General features: G+C 41.1%; 2 protein-coding genes across 2 annotated transcripts in view; both read left to right on the top strand.

The window, feature by feature from the left end:
- The first annotated feature begins 31 nt into the window (after nucleotides 1–31).
- On the top strand, nucleotides 32–5656 carry psmd11b (proteasome 26S subunit, non-ATPase 11b). The gene is made up of 13 exons (XM_076999199.1): nucleotides 32–191; nucleotides 1403–1504; nucleotides 1605–1801; nucleotides 1936–1993; nucleotides 2116–2310; nucleotides 2432–2576; nucleotides 2993–3053; nucleotides 3174–3236; nucleotides 3334–3459; nucleotides 3677–3712; nucleotides 3915–3966; nucleotides 4096–4238; nucleotides 4396–5656. The coding sequence occupies exons 1-12, from the start codon at nucleotides 101–103 to the stop codon at nucleotides 4236–4238; spliced, it is 1269 nt and encodes a 422-aa protein (XP_076855314.1). The 5' UTR covers nucleotides 32–100; the 3' UTR covers nucleotides 4396–5656.
- Nucleotides 5657–6388: 732 nt separating this feature from the next.
- ogfod3 (2-oxoglutarate and iron dependent oxygenase domain containing 3) overlaps nucleotides 6389–21637 on the top strand; it is a 27380-nt gene continuing 12131 nt past the window's right edge. Inside the window, exons 1-8 of the mRNA XM_076999195.1 lie at nucleotides 6389–6564; nucleotides 6928–7136; nucleotides 9806–9881; nucleotides 9963–10005; nucleotides 11388–11452; nucleotides 11937–11993; nucleotides 12283–12436; nucleotides 15971–16094. Coding sequence (XP_076855310.1) covers nucleotides 6497–6564; nucleotides 6928–7136; nucleotides 9806–9881; nucleotides 9963–10005; nucleotides 11388–11452; nucleotides 11937–11993; nucleotides 12283–12436; nucleotides 15971–16094 — 796 coding nt within the window. The 5' untranslated portion in view covers nucleotides 6389–6496. The remainder of the gene's footprint in view (nucleotides 6565–6927; nucleotides 7137–9805; nucleotides 9882–9962; nucleotides 10006–11387; nucleotides 11453–11936; nucleotides 11994–12282; nucleotides 12437–15970; nucleotides 16095–21637) is intronic.

The following is a 21637-nucleotide window of genomic DNA, read 5'->3' as shown; positions in this document are numbered from 1 at the left end:
CTACAAGGCACAGAATGCCCTGCGTCCGACGTGTTCGTCAGCGCGTATTTCTGGTGTCCTTCGCAAGTGTTTGTGGGTACGCAGGTTTTGAATAGGGAAGATGGCAGCCGCAGCAGTGGTTGAGTTTCAGAGAGCTCAGTCTCTTATTAGTACGGACCGGGACGCTTCTATCGACATTTTACATTCAATAGGTAAGACGTTCTGAGTCTTATATAAGTGCTTCATTGAATTCATTTGACTTATACTAACTTTGACAGCAGTCTCTTCCCAACCATGAGCCGGCTGCTGCGGTGCTGACTCACTGCACTGTGTTGCTAGCGGATTAGCTTGACATAACTCACAGCGGCTAGCCGTCCAGCTAAGCTAACGGCAGCTAGCCATACAGCTAAGCTAACGGCAGCTAGCCATACAGCTAAGCTAACGGCAGCTAGCCATACAGCTAAGCTAACGGCAGCTAAGCTAACAGCAGCTAGCCGTCCAGCTAAGCTAACAGCAGCTAGCCGTCCAGCTAAGCTAACAGCAGCTAGCCGTCCAGCTAAGCTAACAGCAGCTAGCCGTCCAGCTAAGCTCTACTGAGGGTTCAGCCGTTGAATGGCCAGTTACGCTGGCCTAATTGTCCAAGCACAGTTGTGTTATTATCTATCTGTCAACGTTTAACACTCTGACGACAGATAAACCGTTTTAGTTCACCGTTATTTCGTTTTAGTGTAACGTTAGAGAGCCAACAGTGACCCGGGGCTCTCAGGGGCGACGTTAAAACTCACGTAGCTCACACAGCTAAGCTAGCTAGCTAGTTAGTCAGCGATTTCTTTAACGCCAGCTGCTCTTTGGTGTAAGTTAGAGTTGAGCTAGCTAACCCAGCTACGTTTACTCACATTTGTCCTCCACCTCCACTTACTAGACCCACTAGCCAGTTAAAGGAAATATAACTGCTACTTTACCACCTAGATATCTTGGTTATCTAGCAGGCTAGTGAGGGCCCCTGAGGCGAGCTAGGGCTGTGCTGCCTACTACCCGTTACAGAGTACAGTTAGCTCACTGTCATTTAAGTGTTGAATACAGTACTGCCTTTATGTGGTTGTACATGGGTTATTTAGCATTTATTTAACTCCTACAAGCATAGCTAACTACTTATCACGTTATTAAGCTGATACGGGCACTTGTTAAACGCTGTATACGCAGTATATGGTATGGTATATAATTTAATAACTAAATACATGGTTAAGTTGTTTAAGAAAAAAAATTACATTTTATTGACAGTCTTTTTCCAAAGAACTGAAATGCATTTCCTTGTAGGGGTTGGATCTTATTTTGTGGTGCTGTGAAGCCATATTTATTTGAGAAAGACCTATGAACTCTTTTATTTGCTTACACATTCATTGTTCTCACATGTTTTCCTCAGTCAGGCGAGATGTTCAGCAGGACGATGAAGAGGCCGTACGTGTCAAAGAACAGAGCATCCTGGAACTCGGCACCTTGCTTGCTAAGACGGGACAAGCAGCAGGTGACACTTTATTCAGAATAAAAAGACCCACGTGTAACTCTGAAGTACCCTATTCATGGGCCTACAACATCTCTACAATGTTTCACTTTTTCTATTCTAGAGCTCGGAGGGCTCCTGAAGTTCGTCAGGCCTTTCCTGATCTCCATCAGCAAGGCGAAGGCTGCACGTCTGGTGCGCTCTCTGCTCGATCTCTTCCTGGATATGGAAGCAGCTACAGGCCAAGAGGTAGAGCTGTGCCTCGAGTGCATTGAGTGGGCCAAAACTGAGAAGAGGACCTTCCTCAGACAGGCCTTGGAGGTAAATATGTCATTAGTGTTGGCCACGTATGGTATGTGCTGTGTTGACCGTATACTGTATTTAGACTATCTGTAGGGTAAGAAGTGTGAGACTGAACAGTATGAAAATCCACATGCCGTATTTTTGTCCTGTAGGCTCGTCTGATCTCATTGTATTTTGACACCAAGAGGTACCAAGAAGCTTTGCAGCTGGGTGAGTGTCCCCACAGAAATGTCCTGCTGGGATGACGTTGACCTAATCACATAATATTGGCGCATCTTGCTCACTTGTGTTCTGTAAATCTGCTAAAATGCTAAGACCAACTGTTCCCACAGGCTCCCAGTTATTACAGGAGCTGAAGAAGATGGATGACAAAGCTTTACTGGTGGAGGTCCAGCTGCTTGAGAGCAAAACGTACCATGCGCTTAGCAACCTGCCTAAGGCCAGGGCTGCCCTTACCTCAGCCAGGACCACCGCCAACGCCATATACTGTCCACCCAAACTTCAGGCAGCCCTCGACATGCAGTCAGGCAAGCCTTAAACTCATTATACCCAAGAACCCCCATTTGTCAAAGGAAAAAACATGCCGTATACACGTACATATGTAATGTGTCTTTTAACTTGGGAAATTATTCCATGTGTGTCCTGTAGGCATCATCCACGCGGCTGAGGAGAAGGACTGGAAGACGGCCTATTCTTACTTCTTTGAGGCGTTCGAGGGCTACGACTCCATCGACAGCCCCAGGGCCATCACTGCTCTGAAGTACATGCTTCTCTGCAAGATAATGCTCAACTCGTAAGTGAGGCTGCAGTGTGCAGTTGTTCTCGTGCCTGTGTGGGAGTCCTATATATGATCCTGCGCTTTGCTTACTGCGTCGCCTGAAGAATTGAGCTTCGGTGTGTTTTATGGTTGCGTTGGAACAGCACTGCTAGTTGGAACCACAGTCCTGTAAGTAATGGGCTTAAGTGATATTAAAACGTCAAGGTTTCCTGACAGTGATTGCAGAGTAAAACGGGGCAGTGAAGAGAATGTAGATGCAAGTCCTTTTCTTACTTTCAGGCTTGTATATTTGAAAAAGTCAAAGGAAACTTTGCAGTCAGCAAAGCCAGTAATGACCATTGCTGTTAGCGGATGAGCTGAGATGCTAAAGCCGTGCCCGTGTTTTCTTATCTGCAAATCTCACTTTTCATTTCTGTTTCGCCGCTTTATAGCCCAGAAGAAGTACAAGCCTTGATCAGTGGCAAGCTGGCGCTTCGCTACGCTGGGAGACAGGTACGTACGCCCCCACGCTCCGCACACGCCTCCGCGTGACTCCCCAGGCTTCATTTGACCTCCCTGTCTACACGCGTAAACTGAGCAGCTCTCCCTTTTCTCTGTCCCGACCGGTAACAGACGGATGCGCTCAAGTGCGTGGCGCAAGCCAGCAAGAACAGATCGTTAGCAGACTTTGAAAAGGTGAGACGGGCGTGCCGACAGTTTCTTTTGGACACACGAGTTGTCTTGTGTCTGCCGCTCATTGTCCGCCCTCCGTTGTGCACGCGCCGATGCGTAGGCTCTGACGGAGTATTCAAAAGAGCTGAAGGACGACCCCATCATCAGCACGCACCTGGCCAAGCTCTACGACAATCTGCTAGAGCAGAACCTGATCCGGGTCATTGAGCCCTTTTCTAGGGTACAGGTATGGACGTCCCTGACCACAACAATAATCCGGAGACAATATAAGCACTTTTGAAAGGCTCGCTCGAGTTCCGTAAAATGCCGATTGGGTCAGCAGCGTAGAGCATGTTGAGCGTTGCCACTGATTTAGGAACCACATTTCTGAGTTCGTGTTTCCAGCTGACACTGAACCCATTTTTTTGGTTTCTGTCTCTGACAGTATGTGTTTCATTTTCTAGATAACACACATATCAAGTCTCATCAAACTCTCAAAGGTAAAAAAAAATCTTTGGCTTTTTTTTTTAAACTAGGACACTTAAAACAAAAAAGTTATTTCACTTTTGGATTTGTTTGCTTTTATTTTTGTATTATTTAAGGAGGCAGATCAAATGCACATGCATATAAGTGATGCTGAAAATAAGACTGAACCTGATGGGCATGTGGACAGATCAGATGAACTTGTATTTTTGTCTGCAGGGTGAAGTTGAGAGAAAATTGTCACAAATGATCCTGGACAAGAAGTTTCATGGCAAGTCGACATTTGTTCAGTTGCTGCTATAATTGTGCCTGTACCACTGTCTTAAACTGGATATTGGCAATGGATAACTGCTAATAATTACATGTCTCATTGCTGCCCTCTAATGATACTTTATTGTAGGCATCCTTGACCAAGGTGAGGGAGTTCTGATCATTTTTGAAGAACCCCCTGTAGACAGGACCTATGAGGCAGCCCTTGAAACCATACATAACATGAGCAAAGTTGTGGATTCACTGTACAACAAAGCTAAGAAACTTACATAGGTAAGATAATAGCTTTGAACATTTCATCACATCCCTCTTCACTCTTAATGAGGAAAATCCATGTGCAATTATATAAAGCAATAACATGTATGTGTGTGATCTGTTATGGCCTTTGTCTAGATCACTAATGTGAAATTTGTTTTTGTCTCCCACACAGAACAAACATGAAAGGATGTGTGTGTGTGTGTGTGTGTGTCTGCATGTGTGTGGCCAACGTGTGGAGCCTTTTCTTTTGTCAAAGCGAGATGGGACAATATAGACTCACAAGCTACAATGGGATTCACTTGTTCCCCAACCGAGAGTTTTTAACTCCTCTTTCAATGGACAATTTCATCCCTTCTTAATTTTGCTGTTTAATTTTCTTCCCAGTGTATGACTCATCGGCCAGTACGGCCATCAGGGAATATTGTACAACTCAATAAAATATTAAAACGTCATCACACAGAAATGTATAACTCTTCTACAGTTTACGTTACAACCATTCTAAGGTGCAGTACTGACTTTTAAGTCCCTGTTATTTTGGGGTCACTAAGGACTGTGGGTAACTGTGTTTGTCTACCTTAGTTCTTGTCACTTGGAAGCACATTTTTTCTCTGAAGTAGGTAGTAAATCTTGTAGCCAATCAGGTTAGGTCCTTAGGTTGTATAGGTTCTGTAGCAAGCACAGTTGCCAGCAATCAGACCAGTCATCGATATTTTTCTAATCTTTTACAAATTCTTAAGTTTGATATACTATTTACTCTGGCAGTATACTGTTCATGATACATAATGCAGTTCATTTTCTTCAGCTCAAATTGGTGGTGTTAAACACCGCTTGCATTCTCTTTTTATGAAAACACAAAAAAATGTGTCCAAACATTAAATATTCTAACATTTGCTGTATAAGTACGTTTACTTGTTTAATTCATTTTGGCTGTATTACCACTTTGGAGGTCTGGCACAGAACAGTATGCAAGTTGTATATTGATAATTAAAATAGCCAGTGTGACTTCAGAAAGTTTCCGCAAAAGGTTTTTTTTTCTTTCCAAGAATAATTTTTCATTGGATAAAGAAATTTTGCTGTTTATGGTCCACACTTAGAGATCTTATTGTTTAAATTTTTATCCCAGTTTAGATTGACTTATTCTTGCATGTTTTGTGATTTATTTGTACAGTTTATATATTGGGAACTTCATGCTTGCTTTTGTACCTGAGTTTATAAGGTGGTAATGAATACCAGTAGATGTTAATGAATTCAAATTGTCAGAAATGGCAAACTGCCAAAAGTTTCACTTCAAATGACAGTGTTAGTGGTTTGCTCACCTAGCTCACTCTCCATTGGGTTCCCTTAATTATTGTTTAAATATATCAAAAACATCAGTTCTAAATGTGTGATTACTGATGAATACAATAATAATCGATTTACTTTTGTGTGGAGGACTCCTAAATATCCCTGTCATTTTCTTTCTGTATAGTAAGCAGGTTGCATATAAACGTAGAGCTATTCTTAGTTTTCTGTCATGGTGAGGTTTGTTAGGGAGCCTACAGACGGTTGATTACACACACACACACACTAGATTGTTTATGGATTCTATATGGAAACAAATAGCATTGTAAGAAATTGGATTGCTGTATTTCAGGTCTGCACTGGGGAAGTGAGACCAAAGTTTTTATTTTGTCCAGGTTTTATAAGAACTCTCTGTGACCATTTTTTACATTGTATTTCCCTTTACCTCATATATGCATACATGCACACACACTCCACTCGCACATACCAGGTCACCTATATTTGAACTGCAATTACTGAGTATATCTGATGTTCAGATGAGTTCAAATAAATATTTTCTGCTGTTATGGAAGCACTTTTCAAATACCTTCAAAGATGGTCCACGTCTAACCTCTAAATCTTCATCATGTGTGAAAAGCATGTCCCATCTCACTATAAAATTTTTCTGTGTGGTTCATTTTCAGCAGGTAAAATTTACTACATGATAGCTCAGTAAGAACTTGGGTGTAGTGGTAGCTCAGTGGTTAAGATATTTCACTGGTAATTGGAAGGTTGCCAGTTAAACTCTCCCACTGCCGATTTGCTACCGTTGGTTCCCTGATCAAGGTGTGCGCGCTTATTTTTGGAGACTTTTATTTTGAAAATTCTAACGCGGAAACGAGACACTCTCCAGCTTCACTTATACATAATAGCTAACGTGCGAGTTGTATCCATTCACTAGATTGTTTTTTTACCTGTTCCTTCTAAAACAGACGGTTAATTATTATTATTTAATGGCTGTGCAACGCCGAGGAAACGTTAAAATCTCAGACGCTAACACCACTGAGAAAAAACTAAAAAGGTAGTAACGCTTTTATTTTCCCAAACCGAATGTCTTTTACTTTGCATATTGTCAGTTGCATTGCAGTCTGCAGAACACGATTTCAGTTTTCAACAAACTCAATAAAGGCGATATCAGATCATAGATAAATATCTAACTAACGGCTTAAAACCAGAAAACATATCCCCAGCGGGTTTCTGTTAACACGACTAAGTTAACATCCAGCCAGGTGATAGTTGACCAGCTGCACTATGAATATTAATGTATGACATTTGCTTAGGAGGTTGCTTGAGCTGAACCTGTTGGTAATTCCGCGAATGTGATGAATGAATGAATGAATGTAGTAGTTAGTGTTATAGATTTGTTTTGACGTCTTTTGCTCAGGATTAACGCACAGAGACAGTCCTTCCCACGCAGAGCACACGCCATCACTCTGCTTCTGACTGCCATGTGTGTTGTAATGAGCTGGCTCTTTATAAGTTTCAATGATGGCATCACAGAGACTCTGGTCTCAAGACAAGAAGTACTGTCACAGCCCAGAGTGTTCCTGGTCCAGTGCTCTGAAGATTACAAAAACTACAAGCGTTTCCCAGGTATTAACTTATTGATCTCTGTATTAAAGTACATATACCTGTGCCTCTATTTAAAACTGCTATCTGTTGCTGCATTCTCATGGTTGATGAATGCAGCCATTCAAACATGGTTCAAGCTTGCACAGCCTGTCATGTATTTGATTCCTTTATAAATTGCACCATTGCACTGATGCACAGACCAGGGGTTCCCGGTTCCTTGCTGTTGAAAACCCATTCACTACTGAAGCATGCCTGGCTCAGGTCATCATCCATGCAGACCATAATACCTGGAAATGGGGAGCTCGGGCACTCAGCCCACCTAGTCCCAGATAGTATTAATGAATGAAACGGAAATGGATAGGAATAATGAATGAAACATTTAAAACTCTCATCAGCATCATCATCTAAGATCACCTGCTCTTCCCATATGCTGTGATCCCAACAAAGAATATGCCAGTGTGAAAATGCATAGTGCTTCATTTCCATGCGTTTTGATGGCTGCTTGCACTCACACAAAATAACAAGCAAACATATTAACTCGCTGTTTGAGATTAGCATTCTCCCATAGACTGACTACAATGAGAAGGGCCATCACAATGACAGGATTCTGCAGAATCGAGCCGTCAGCTCTTGAGTTAACATTAAACCCAGTGAGTTTTGCCTTTTGTTGGCATTTTTGAGGGTGGTAAGTCCAGCTCTTTTACTTTTTACAAAGGTATGTGAAATTGAATTTCTGGTAACTATAAGGTTCATGAGAAGTTCTTGTAGGGGGCTGCAGGATCAAAGAGACATTTCGGCATGTTTCAGTGACCCAGATCCTGGGACACTGTCAGCACTTACTGATCCTAAAGCAAAGACATTTCAATAGGAAAGAGTTACTTCCTGTAGACAGCAACAGGACTTTAAAAAAATACTGGCATCTTCAACACTCCTCACTTCTAATTTGCCATGTTTTATTCCTTTTACTAGAATAGAAATGTTCCGTTTGAAGATTGAGTTGCTCAGATAAGCAAGGAAGGGTCCTGTTCTACCAAGGTGAACATAAGTGTGTGTATCATGGGTGTTCACTGGTCAACTACTGCAGGAGCCACTCACATTGTCGGACACCATGCGCTGAGGCCCTATACGGAACTCCTAACTGGTTGTCCCAATGGGTCTACGCACGACACAGAGGTGCTGGAGTTGATCAGAACTTGCATGGGGTCAAGCAACATGACGAAGAGAGAGGGCTTATAGTAGTACAGTCCACACCCCTAGCAGTAAAACTACATGCTATAGATGTTCTGTGTGATCGTGATGTTTAAAGGAAATGGTAACCGCAGGCTCCAGTAGTCACTCAGCAATGGTTTTGTGTTGCTTTGTAAGTGACAGAACAAGTTGTTGATGAATGAATGAAGGCTGAAAAGCAGAGGACGACACTGCTTCTGATCTGATCTAGAGCTGGGCGATTAATCGATATTATCTATTAATTCGAATTTACAGTTAAGGACGATGTGTTTTTAAGAAAATCGATTTTCTGAGATTTAATTTTCACCACCGACGCTGCACTGTGGGCTCCCGTAGTTCAGTGAGTTTAGCACCTCCCACCCATCCACCCTCAAAACACACACACACAAACATGACGGCGGAACTTGTGTCCAAGAAAAGAGCAACTAGCTCCGTGATCTGGAGTTGGTTCGGTTTTGCGGCGTCAGATGTAGACCAAACAAGTCCTCGCTGTAAGGTGTTTGAAACCGATAGAGGGAGAGAGCGAAGAGTGCTATTCAGTTGCGCTGTCAATAAAGTTTCCCTCCGCGGGATATTTTGGATTAAGCAGTTTCTGCCTCGGTCACCGAACCCGCTTCAATGGATTATACTTTCGCGAGTGACCGTAGCGCGCGGCTCCGGGCACCTCGCGAGTGTGTAAAATGGAGACAAATTAAGTATTATATCGCGATCCATTATTAGTGTTGACTTGTAACTCCTGCGGTAGCCCAACTCAAAAGTAGACCAAAAAACCGCACCCCGCGACCCCATAATTTTTACCCGCGGCTGGATTTTCCAAACAAGCCCAATTTGGCGTGAAAACGCGAACCTGGCAACTATTGTAGTATAAAGTATAAACTGTGGTAGTATAAAGAAACAGTGGAAGGAACATTTACCTGACGAATTTTAATGTTACATTGTGTTTCAGGTTTGAAAAGTGCTGGAATTTAGGCTAAAGTGAGGGGAGCCCTGTTCTTAATCAGAATGTAGACAGCGTGACTGTCAGTACAACATGCAAGAATTGTTCAATTGTATTTGTTTTCCATTTTATTAAAGGGCACCAAATTATTTATATCTATTTATTTTTTGAGGGTGTGTTTTATTTATTTATTTTAAGTTTGAGGTTGCATTGTGTCAATGCTTAAAGTATGTTGGAGAAAACCTTCTAAAAGTTACTGAATGTTCTCACTTGTTTACAATTTGTTTCTGCTTGCACTTTAACCCCAAAGGGGAAATTTAAGTGAAAAATAAATTAAAACTTTTTTTTACCATTCCTTTATCATCTGTAGTTTTTTAGTAGAGGAAAATAAATCTATTAAAATCGAAAATCGGATTTAAAAAAAATTAATCGAAGATTTTTTTGGAGGGCCATATCGCCCAGCTCTAATCTGATCTAATGATCTGATCTAATGTGGGAGATGTTGTCTGATGTTTTCTGTCCACAGGATGCACTCCTGTGAAATGTGGTAGATCAGTGTCAGACAGTGTGGTAACCGAGGATGAGGCACAGGTGCTCAAGAGGTGAACACACCTTCACTAACGTGTAAACACAAGCAAGAACGATGCACGTACATTCATGAAATGTCCTCTCTGAATCCACAGGTTAGCCATCAGAGGACTGTCACTCGGTGGCTCAGATGGAGGCGTGAGTAGACGTGCTTTATTATAGACTATATAGTTTCTTCCTTTCTTCATTTGACTTTTCTGCCTTTTTGTGCCTGGCAGCTTTCTCAAATACATAATCAGAATTTTCCCTAATTATGTTCAGTGTCTAGGTTACATTGATTATGAATGCACAGCCATGTACCATACACAAGAGGGCAGTAGATACATGGAAGATGTATCTAATACAATGACTGGTTTATACAGTGTATGAAGGTTCTAATATTGATGTTTCATTGTAGCAAAGCTGTAGCACCAATTATGTCCTGGTTTTTAATTATTACTAATAAAGTAACAATGTATAAATTCGATTGACTTCAGAAGACCTCAGATGAAATCACTGAGTGACATGGACACATTTAGGCAATCGAAAACAGCCCTCATTGTATTGATAAACCACATGGTCCAGCTAGCTTTATACACAGTCAGGCACAATTACATTCATCTTTATTTGGTATACATTTCCTATTTTCAATCAAGGTATCAAGGCTGCAAAAAGGAAATAAGCTTTTGAATAAAGATAGCTTGTCGCTTGACTGTGTAGGGACTGTTCTTTGTGTCACGTATAACTCTTTCATGCAGGTTCCATAAAGACAGACAAAGGGAGGGAGTTCACTAACGCTGAAAAGGTTCTCTAGATCCTAATGATAGGCAGCAGACAGCATCTTTAAATCCATGTGATCTTTTCATCCTGGATCTATGATTATTTCAAGGGTACAATATCAGAAAGAAGAGCAGAGATATCACAAACTGCAGGTCTGTGACATTTCTGTGGCGCACCATGAGATAAGGTGAAGTAATGGATGTGGATTTGTGGGGTTGTGACCCAAACTGCAGCTGTAGGAATGCCTCTAGAAACACTGCCACTGCAGTGTAAACGGGTCTGTTTAGACAGCACAGAGCCCTACATCAACCCAGCGGGTGGCTTGAGGTTTAAGGCTCTAACCCCAGGCTGATTCTCCATGCAAAGCATTTTTTTAATGATGTGTGGCTGTTTTAATCTGGAGGTGGGAATACGAAGTCCGTGTGAGGGTACTTCACGTACATCTGGATGTGTTCATGTGGTGGATTGACCCAGAAGGCAGGGGACACCCCCCCCCCCCCCCCCCCCCGAATCTTGCACCCATTCACTGATCTTTTTACCAAGAACTAGCAGCAACAACATGTGCAGACACGCTTCACATATGCCACTTATTCACTTCCTTGGGAAGTTTTCTTTTGGGAATCCTAAACTCTTACCTTCTCTCCTATGTATAGGATTTTCCCTGACATGTTCAGTATGTATGGTTTCACTGGTTTGATCTGGTGTGTGTGTGTGTGTGTGTGTGTGTGTGTGTGTGTGTGCGTGTGTGTGCGTGCGTGTAGGCCTCGATCCTGGACCTCCACTCTGGAGCCCTGTCATGGGGAAAGAAGTTTGTGAACATCTACAGGTGAGTGAGTGAACCAGTGCTGAACTTGCAGGGGCCTGGAGCGTCCAACTGGGCCAGACTCAAGCCTAGAACAGCACCATCAGCTGGGCTCACTGAGCTTTTCATCTGTTCATCAAAAGGTGCCTCTGGGTCCTTAGTCCTCAGGCAAAATCAGTTCGCTTTTTCTTTTATTTTTATCCTTTGGTTTTGTTTTTCAGGCTGCCTGTCTTAATTCTTAACATCTTGAAGTTCTGCAGACCCACTCTGCTGCGTGGGGCGTTTCCTCCTCTGCCCTCAGTCAGATTGACACGCTGCATTCTGTATTCGACAGGCTTGAGTTGCTGTGGCGTTTCTGCACATTGATAGCCTGCATTTTAATATGCCTGCAGTCTTTGTATTCTGCCCTTTGAGTAGCAGGTCCGTTTAGCCGGGACACGGAGGCATTGCTGATGAGGTCCGTTTGCTCCAGTATATCTCAGTCCTGCTTCATCTGTTTCCTTTCCAGATACTTTAGTGCTGAAATAAGGGATATTTTCACAGAGGAGGATTTTAACCTTTATAGGTAATTTATAAATGATCACAATGACAAAAAAGTAATAATAAAACACCCATGCAGTAATCAAATTCTTGATATGTGTCTTTGTAATGTTAGCCCATTTATTTATGTATTATATATACATGCTTCCCATATGTTTACAAATGTTTATGTAATTTGAGAGCTAATTAAAATCCTATATAGGATTTAAATTGGCTCTCAAATTACATAAACATTTGTAAACAGACATTTAACAAGCAGACATTGTTAGGGACATTAGGGACATCGTTAATAATAGTGTCCTGCTCCAAACTAGGGATGTGCGTGGGCGCATTCAGAGAGCCATCGCTGAGACGTTTGGGCTCGATCCCCGGCAGATGCACCTCACCAAACCCACGTTCTTCTCTCGCATCAACAGCAGCGCTGCCAGAACCACTCACGATGAATACTGGCACCCACACATCGACAAGGTATCACTTACACTCAGCCTTAGATCTCACACACACACGTGCACAGATGCATACACATTCATTCAATGACTTTATTCCCCCCCCCCAATACTTCTTTTAACTGTAAGAATCTTGCCAAATTCCTTGATTGTCCTTTCAGTTTAGATTTGTTTTATTGCAAGCATCTAGAGTCAGTGACCCTGACAAAACATCTTTATGGTCATCACTGTAGAAGTGTTTATTAGATTTTCTTTGGGCTGCCAACCTCATTATTGTTTAGTACAAAGGTTGAAGCTAGTAATTTCAAAGTGTGTTCAGTTGTGCTCATTGAGACCCTTTGGGAATCACTTGCACATTGGATTCAAGACAGGTTGGACAAAGCCAACTCTTTTTTCAATTTTGTTCACCTTGAGCATTGTGCGATTTACGGATGAAGAGTATGTGGTTTTCTGCACATATTTTCGAGGACTCTGTGCTTAAAGCCAGCCACCTTGTTTTTTTTCTTTCCTTTATTCTTCTTTTTGTGCGATCAAGGCCAACAAAACAAAACTTTCAAAAATATAAAAAAATTTCAAATGAAATAAAATTATTGTGTGAAATGGTGTTGTTACCAGTGAACAGTACATGGCACCATGGCATCTTATCACACCTCTTCTATATCATGGGGTTCGTCATATTATAATATTAGTCATGGTGTTATGACCTGCATGCCAAATGAAAGAATGAAGTCTCAGTCACACTTTTTTGTATTCATTGCACTTCTTATTTCAGTACAGCATTTACATTGAGTGTGCACTTGTGACCAGTTGCTCATGAGCAGATTTGGGATAATAAGTCACATTAGACTTAAAAGACTGTCTTAAAAACAGACAGTTCATTGTTAGGTGATAATTCTTCTTTTTTTACTTCAAATATATAGTTAAATGCCACTTCAGACAGAAGGCTTGATTATTCACTGAACTTCATTAATCATTAATCACTGGGTTAGTCTGGAAATGTGGTAAAGCTCATTAAAATTGTCCAAACTTCAGTAACTTCAAACGATATTTCAAATAAAGCATGTCAAGTATTTAAACAAAACTACGATGCTAATTGGGTTATTTAAAGTCCAGTAGACTGAAGGTTATCTGATCTTAGACTTCACTAATTGGACTCGGCGTCTGCCACTCATAAACTGCCTGGTTAGCTTAAGGTTCGGGTGAACTCTTCATTATCTCACTGGATGTGACACACTGGACGCAAATCCAACTAGGTCGTTTCAAAGTGCCATGCAAGCATCATCTTCAGCTAATGAAGAGTCAATTCAAGTCTTTCACTTTTTTTGTCATTTCTGATTCGCTCCCTACTTCCCCTACTTTTGGACGAGATCTTGTTTAGTTGTTCCTGTCTTTCAACTTCATGTGCCTTCTTCACTCTTTCTTTTCTTTCTTCACTCTTGTTCTCCTGAGCCAGTTGTTGGGTTGTGAGTTGTGAGTCGGTGGTTAAATGTGGAATTGTTGGGCAGCAGTGGGTTGGTGCTGTGTCAGCTTCTCCCAAAATCACTTTTTAATTGCCTCAAAGAGCCATGTTTGCTAATGTTTAAGGAGTTAGCATAGAGCAGGACATTTGAAAAAAGTATAACAGGGCCATGCATTTTCCTCTGCCAAGTAATACAATAACTGTGGAGAATTTTTGATTAAAAGAAAAATAATTCAAAAGTTGAATTTAGAATATAAAAAATAGCAGATTCTCATCTCCAATCCCCCACCCTGCCCCATCCCGGACTGTCTCTGGTCAGCTGGCAACCCTTAGTTGGCCTGTTTGGTGTGTGCCTTGTCCAGGGCAGGTTCCTGCTTTTGCATTGTGATGACAGGATAGGTAAATAATAATTCACTGAATTGGAAATGGTTTGGATGGTGAATCAAGGTGAAGGTGAATTTACTCATGTAACAAGGAGCCACTGTCTTCCTGTTTATGGGTACTGTACTGCTTTATTTCAGACCCGAAGCTGCTTTCTGATAAATACTAGAGTGATTATTTATTAATTAAGACTAAAACATTAAATCTTTACTATTACATTATTCGATTACAACTATTACATTCAACATGATTGCTCACATAAATATCATTATTATCATTGTGTTGTTAATTCAAATCAGTAAATGTAGTTTGCATTTGAGACAAAGTAGATTTAGTCCAAATATTGATTAATGTTTTAATTAAGAGGCAATTTGCTCTCTTCTACAACTGAAAGGAGATGTGGCATGTTTGACACTTGGCTTGACTTCAAAGTAACATCATCTGAGGTGATCAGAGCACTCAATGAGCCTCATGGGGGAATAGCAAAGATCCCATCTGTTCCTTGAAGCAGGCATTTATAATTGATTGCTATGAAACTCTTTAAAGGAGCATTCTAAGTCAATATCCAGTTCTTCACAATCTGAACTAGTCTCATATCAGCATATAACAGCAGCTTAGATATGAAATATGAGACTATGGTTTTCTGACCATAAAGATGGACTGAAATATGAAATGAACATGGAAGAATGCTATTTACATTTCAACAATATTAAGGAACCAGATCTGCATAACCTTAATCAATCATTTTTTTGCAGAAACATGCTATTTGAGAATTGTATTGCCATATTGTGAGGTTTTATAATATTGAGAACTAAATGACCTACCACCCACTGTGGAGTACCTGAATCTTAACCAACAGTAAAGCTGTTTTTGAATGCTTAATAACATGACTCATACTTTATTTGCACGGCTCGTTAGCAAGCTTAATTCAGAAGCATGGCTTTGATTCTGAAGATTCAACTTTTTTTTTTGATGGCAAATATCAACGATGTGTAGCATTTTTAATTGGATTTGGTTAGTTCACTGCACCTTTTATAGGAGCTGGGTGTTGGATTCCACCTGTTTGACTCTTCATTAATTCAGGGCACCGCCTGCATTTTTGAGGCAGCTGTATAAAGTGCATTCAGAATTTTAAATGCTGCTGTCATCTGTCATTCCTTGACACAGTTTTAATAATTGCCCTAAGACCACCCCATTTGCATAAAAATGGATTACACCACTCTGTGTATCACCAGAGTTTGCCCCTGTGAGACTGGTGAAGAGATGACATAGGATGGTTTAAAAGAAAAGAAAAAAAAACCACAAAAAAAAGAGCAATTTCCCATGGGATTCCTGCTGTTGGGTTTTTCTTGAATGTGCACTTGAAAAATGCCATGACAGGACCAACCTAAGCTTTTGGAGATCTGAATCAAATAGTTAAATCTGTAATTCTCTATCCTAGAATTAGGAGAGAGACTTCCTCCTGGTGAGGTAAAAGAAGAAAAACTAAGGCACATGGAGCAGTGGAAAATATTCATTGTCTCATTCAAACATTTAACCCTTCTTAGATTATATATTTAATTTCCCCAGTGCTTCATGTACATTATTATATTCCACTGTGAAACAATTGAAAATGAGATGAATAAAATGATGTATAAGATGGATATTTATTCATCTAAGCTTGGAACAAGTACTAGCAAAAGGAAAGAATGTCGTCCTAAATTTGTGATTTAACAGGTGACCTACGGATCCTTCGACTACACATCATTACTCTACCTAACAGACTACAATGTGGATTTTGGAGGGGGGAGATTCATCTTCATGGACCAGAATGGTAATAGAACAGTGGAGCCCCGGGCAGGTAAGTGTTATTGAAGTACAGTGCTATTACTGAAGTCCCAAGATAAGGTTCATAGAATGCTGTTAGAAGTGAAGGAAACTTTATCTCTTTAGAATAAACATTTTGTTTTGCTTTGTGAGCATGACCTGCAGGTGCATTTACTCTCAAAAGTGCACAATTTAAGCTTTTTGGAGAAGTATTGCCTTACATATGATATGTTCACACTACTTAAAAACAAATAATTTTACCTTTCTAGACACAGTGGACTAAATAAAATGATCATTAAGTCTAGTTTGATTAGCGTTCTTTTCAAAAGATTTAGTCAAAAAAATAGTGGCTTGATAGGTGATCATTTCACATGGATCATTACTGCTTTAAACTTAAACATTAAACTGGACATTTAATTTAGTAATTTAGTTGGGAACATTCATTTAATCAGCTGAAGTAGCTAAGACATTTTAAATGCAAATTGGAAGCCTGACATTTGTGTTAGATATTTGGGATATATTGTCAACACAAACAGCTTCACACAGCTGACACGATACTGAAGACTGATCAGTTAAGTCTGTCAGGACTCTAGCTAGCTACTCTTAAGAATAATTTGCCACACTGGTGAAATTTATCTAGATAAATTAAAATCTGTAGCAAATAAAAGTATTTTATTTAAATACATATTTTAAATTGTTTCATATACACTGAAAAGGGTATTAGGGTATTAACTAACTTAAATAAGGTTAACTAAAGTTATCACAACCTAGTGGTAACTTGTGGCAAGTCAGGTGGTTTCATTTGACGCTATCCATCTCAACATGTTTCTCAGAATTTAGAATTGATTAGCTAATGCTACATTTTGTGATTATGGTTTGAAATTCTGTCAGAAATGGCTCTAGGTTAATCTTGCTGGCTATGTTTGAACATTACATCACGTAACATAATTTGCTAGCTAGCTATGCTATCACCAGCAATCAGGGATTGGGATTTGTACAAAGTCTGTGTAATTTAGCTTGCTATATTTTTTTCTGTCAGATTTTGTGTCTGAAAGTATGTGTTCTTCACTTGCACTCACTTATTTTTGTATATCCTCACTGCAGATTTGCCTTAAATTACATTTGAAGTAGCAACGTCTTGCAGCAGTTATAACATCTTTAAAAGTGATTTTGAATGTAAAGCTGAAAAATCATCGTTCATCTTCATTGAATGGTCAGACGTTGGCAAGACAATTTTTTTTATTCAGTCTAGATTGTGTCTCCTTTCCATGCTGAGTAGGTTACAGACATCCCCTTTGCTTTGCAATGATGCTGTGATCGCTACACTGTAACACAGGGGCACAAAAAGGGTGACTTGTACCAAGCATAATGCTTTGAATTTTGGTTAAAAAAAAAATTAAGAAATGTCAATAATTGGTTATTAACCCAGAACTGCTATAGTCACTAACAAATCAGGCCTTCTTGATTTAATTGCTGCTCATTTTGTTAAGTATTTACTATCAAGGAACTTGCATAACTATTACTTTTACACATTCATTTTACCTTAAAATATTTGCTGATAAAAATTTGCTTCTGTTAATTGTAATGCAAGCTTTCTAGGGACTTAAATACCTTTAAGCACACTGTTCTGATTCGTTTTTTAAAACCTATGCTTAATTATGTGGTTGTGCACTCCAGTGAGGCACAAAAGAATTAGTTGAAATTATCATCGAATTCTTTGAATTATGTAACATTTAGCTTAGTGTCTCTCCTCTGTCAGTTAGAGAGGGGAGAATCGTATTTTTCTGGCAACAGCACAGTTTTATTGTTTCATATCTTTTTTTTACTCTTGTATCTTTCTCTTTTTTATGCTAGCCACTCATATTGTCACAGTGCACAAATAGTCACTTGATAGGTCTGACAGGTACAAAATGTGATGCTTCTGCCTCAGTTTTTTTGATGAAACTTAATCTGTCTCATTTAACTGGATTAAGCTCGTTTACCACTTTAGTATGACTGCACTTGGGTGAACTTTAACATTTACTCTTCCTCTAAAACATATCAGGAAATCTGTCTCGGCCCACGGCTGCTAGGCGTTTGAGATGGTGGAGGTGTTTTGTCACGTAGCGTGACATCTGATCACTCAGCGAGCACAGGAATAGCTGCAGGCAGGTGAAGGGCAAATGCAGATTGGTCGATATGCTCTCACTCTTGAATACACATGGGTCCTTGAAGGGTGGCGTGGGGGGGTGGGGGAAGACTTATGGGAAATGTCGACAAGAAAACACATCTGTTGACTCCAAATACTGTGATATTTATCATCATTTAAGCACTTGGAAAAATGTCACACATGGTTAATTCATCAACTCGTGGGGGCTCAGTTTAGAGGCCTCGCTGCCTGTTCTGACCGCGTCTGTGTGCAGCGGGTTTAGAAGTTTAAAACGTCTCCCAGCGTTGCTGTGCTGAGCGACTCCGACGGTATACTGATTACTCGTTGCGTGAAGATGATGAACCTGCGTGTGCTTGCTAAGGTAATTACCACCCTGATGTACCTCAGTTACAGCGCAATTTACAATCAGCCTCCCTCTTTGACCGGGAGGAGGGGTGGAGCAGCGGGCGTTAGGCGGCCGGGAGACTTGAGTGCTAAACCAAGTGTCAGCGTGAAGGGCAGGAAGTAGCGTGAGGGGATGGACGGAGAAGGAGCAGATCATGGTGGGGAAAACCTGACGGAAGCCTGCGGGTCCAGAGGGAGTCCTGGGGCTTGAGGGATGCCGATTTGGTGAAGGTGTCGGTGGGGGACGAGGCTCTGTTAGAAACTGGGGATATTGAGAGCAGGCACCAAGGGAGAACAGCTGCTTGCGTAGATTGGCACCGGCCTGGGAGAAGATCCACAGCCCCTAGGAGCTCCTCACGCACTCCACACCAACTGCGTTAACGTGAAGTGACAGGTGTATTCTCGCCACGTCTGTGCTCTGATTGGAAGGGGAAGAATGAAATGCCTTGAGCGGGTGTTTTGAGCTCGGTGTTTGTCTGCTCACAGGAAAGGCAGGTGAGAAAGAGAAAGCAAGCACATTTTAAGAAGGTGTGTATTGTTTAATGACCGGCATTAAACCGCCAACTTTGTTTTCTAGGGTACTAGTACTGTTTTTTGCCTCAGAAGTTCATGTGAAGATTTTAGGTAACTGTATAGTGACATTGGTCACTGACATTTGTTAGGGGAAAAGGGTGAGGAATACGATACCACCTACCTGGTTTGTTTGTTTATTTGTTTGTTTTGTAGTTGTGTGCATTTTGTTAAGCTATGAATAATCAAGTATCTAAGAAAGTACTAAACATTAATTTTTGAAAAGGATTTGTGTTTCTATGCTCTATGTGAAGAAGTGACTGGTCAACAGTGTTACCCAGTAGCGGAGAACAGGTGTATATGGCTGGGCAGGAAGGAGAGAAATAAGTGCTCTCCTGAGTGCTGTCTGTATCACTTCTGTCTGTTTCCAGTAAAACTCACCCGTTCCCTCACACACTTGTCTGGAACAGAAGCTGTGGAGTGCAGTGTGAGTAAAGACAGAGCCAAGCTGGACAAGCTGCAGAGACAGAACGCAGAGTTTCAGGCTAGCAGTCAGTCCTTCGTAAAAGTAATTCAGAGTGGAATCAAGAGGCTGAGTGGAAAAACAGTCACAATGGGTGAAGGTCCTAGCTGTATTTTCTCAGAATATAAGGCTGACTGGAGAAAGAGCATCTGAAATCATCCTTCATAGAATTTTTTTTTATTATCGGCCAAATTGGAGAAAGGGGCGAAAATGATTGACATATACTGGTTTAATGCACCAAATAACCATGGCACCAAAAAAGAGAATGATAAATTGGAGATTATTGAAGCAGTGAGGAGGGCCAACAGTGTAAGACTTAGCTTACGCGACAATCATGAGATTAATTAATCTCACCCTGCCTAAAATTAGGATTATTTTGAAGGGCCACTTTAAGGAGCGCAGCTTGTCTGACCTTAATCATAGACATAAACAGTATAATGCAAGACAGCCAAGAGTTGACACAGAGCTTCCTGTCTGGTGCACCTGAGCCCAAACAGTGTGTTAGCTTAAGCTTGAGTGCCAGGTCACGATGAACGATACAGCTCGAGTTTGATTTAGAGAAAGTTCCTGAGTGTGATGGAAACCGGGCTATCGAGCGATAATATTAAGTACCATCTCAAAAAGTGGTAGAAGATCAGGCAGTGACAGATAAGGTCTCAGGGCACAGATGAATGACTCAGGCAGTCTGGAATGGGATCAACAATGAAAACAAAAGGGAAATGATCAAAAAGGGCAGAGCAGATGTGATGAGATCCAGCAGAACTGGAGATGTTTCCCCAGAAACATGTATGGACAAAAAAAGTCACAGAAAATCAAAGAGAAAGTGAACTATATGAGGCAGTCAAGCAGTTGAAGGAGGTGAAAAAGAAGATAGATAACCTATGACAGGGCAGCGTTGTGGCTGCGAGGACTCACATGAAAGACACGGGTAAGCAGTCTGATCATTATTTTAAATGAGGAACATCCATAGTATGACTGTCGGAGAGCTTGTCAGAAAAAAAAAAACATATTCCACATACTGAGGTATGTAGCATTGAAGAACTCTTGGGGCCGACGAAACTGTCTGGCAGAGCTGTGAATCAAATGTTGTTATCAGTGAAGTATAGATGCAATTTGCAGTCACTGAGGTACTAGAAAGGACTTTGGACAAAAAATAAACACAGTAGAAACAGAGGAAATAAATAAATAGATAAACAATTGCAAACTACCAAGACAGGAAGTGGCCAAAGTGGGCAAGCTGGGAACTGTAACTCACTGGGGAGACACTTGAGATGCAGCGTGAGGACAGGCCCTGTCCTGGCAAAACAAGATGTTCTGTTTGTGCCTTTTGAATATCAAAGATGGCCAGAGGGTCTTAAGTGTCGATGTCGGGATTATTAGTCTACAGAAGAAGAACACGGTCTTGTGTCACTGACCCATCCACAAACGGCATCAGCCACGACGTACTTCCTCCATACACAACTGCTGGATACATGAAGCAGGTGGAAGCTGTTTGACCAACTTCTACCAGGCTGGAGTGCTGATGATTTATGGCTATTTTCTAACTCAACTGGTGAAGAAATGGACAGGGGCAATAGCACAGCTGGGAGAAATGAGTCAGAAATCTCAAGAGAGGAGGAGATGAGGGACCTTTCTCTTGATTTGAGTTGCCTGACACAACAGCAACTTCGCCTATCTGCTGGTATCTTCTAAGAGAAGAGAGTGGTGCTTTCTTCAGATCTATGTAGATTACAACGAGGTGAATAGGAAATGTACTCCACTCAATCCAACAAATCTAGATCACTTAAAAGGCCCACCACCTGAGTATCGGGCCCAGCAGGGGGCGTTCCCACAGAAGGGGGTGAAGAATGGGCCCAGCAGGGGGCGCTCCCACAGAACAGGCCCAGCAGGGGGCGTTTCTCCAGAATGGAGTTAACAAAAGAGTTGTTGAGTGAAACAGCAGGGTTTGCACCTAATTATCTACTGTTTGGCCAGAATCCCAGACTCCTGATAGATATCATGTTTGGGTTGA

The sequence above is a fragment of the Brachyhypopomus gauderio genome, chromosome 3, assembly GCF_052324685.1.
Source record: "Brachyhypopomus gauderio isolate BG-103 chromosome 3, BGAUD_0.2, whole genome shotgun sequence".
NCBI lineage: Eukaryota > Metazoa > Chordata > Actinopteri > Gymnotiformes > Hypopomidae > Brachyhypopomus > Brachyhypopomus gauderio.
This window is presented reverse-complemented; position numbering and strand designations above follow the sequence as displayed.

Bases quoted from the DNA above. Each gene is read 5' to 3' on its own strand.
- psmd11b (XM_076999199.1), top strand. From the start codon at position 101: ATGGCAGCCGCAGCAGTGGTTGAGTTTCAGAGAGCTCAGTCTCTTATT. The intron at 1,994-2,115 runs GTGAGTGTCCCC...CTGTTCCCACAG, and splicing joins CCAAGAAGCTTTGCAGCTGG to GCTCCCAGTTATTACAGGAG. The intron at 3,237-3,333 runs GTGAGACGGGCG...GCCGATGCGTAG, and splicing joins CGTTAGCAGACTTTGAAAAG to GCTCTGACGGAGTATTCAAA.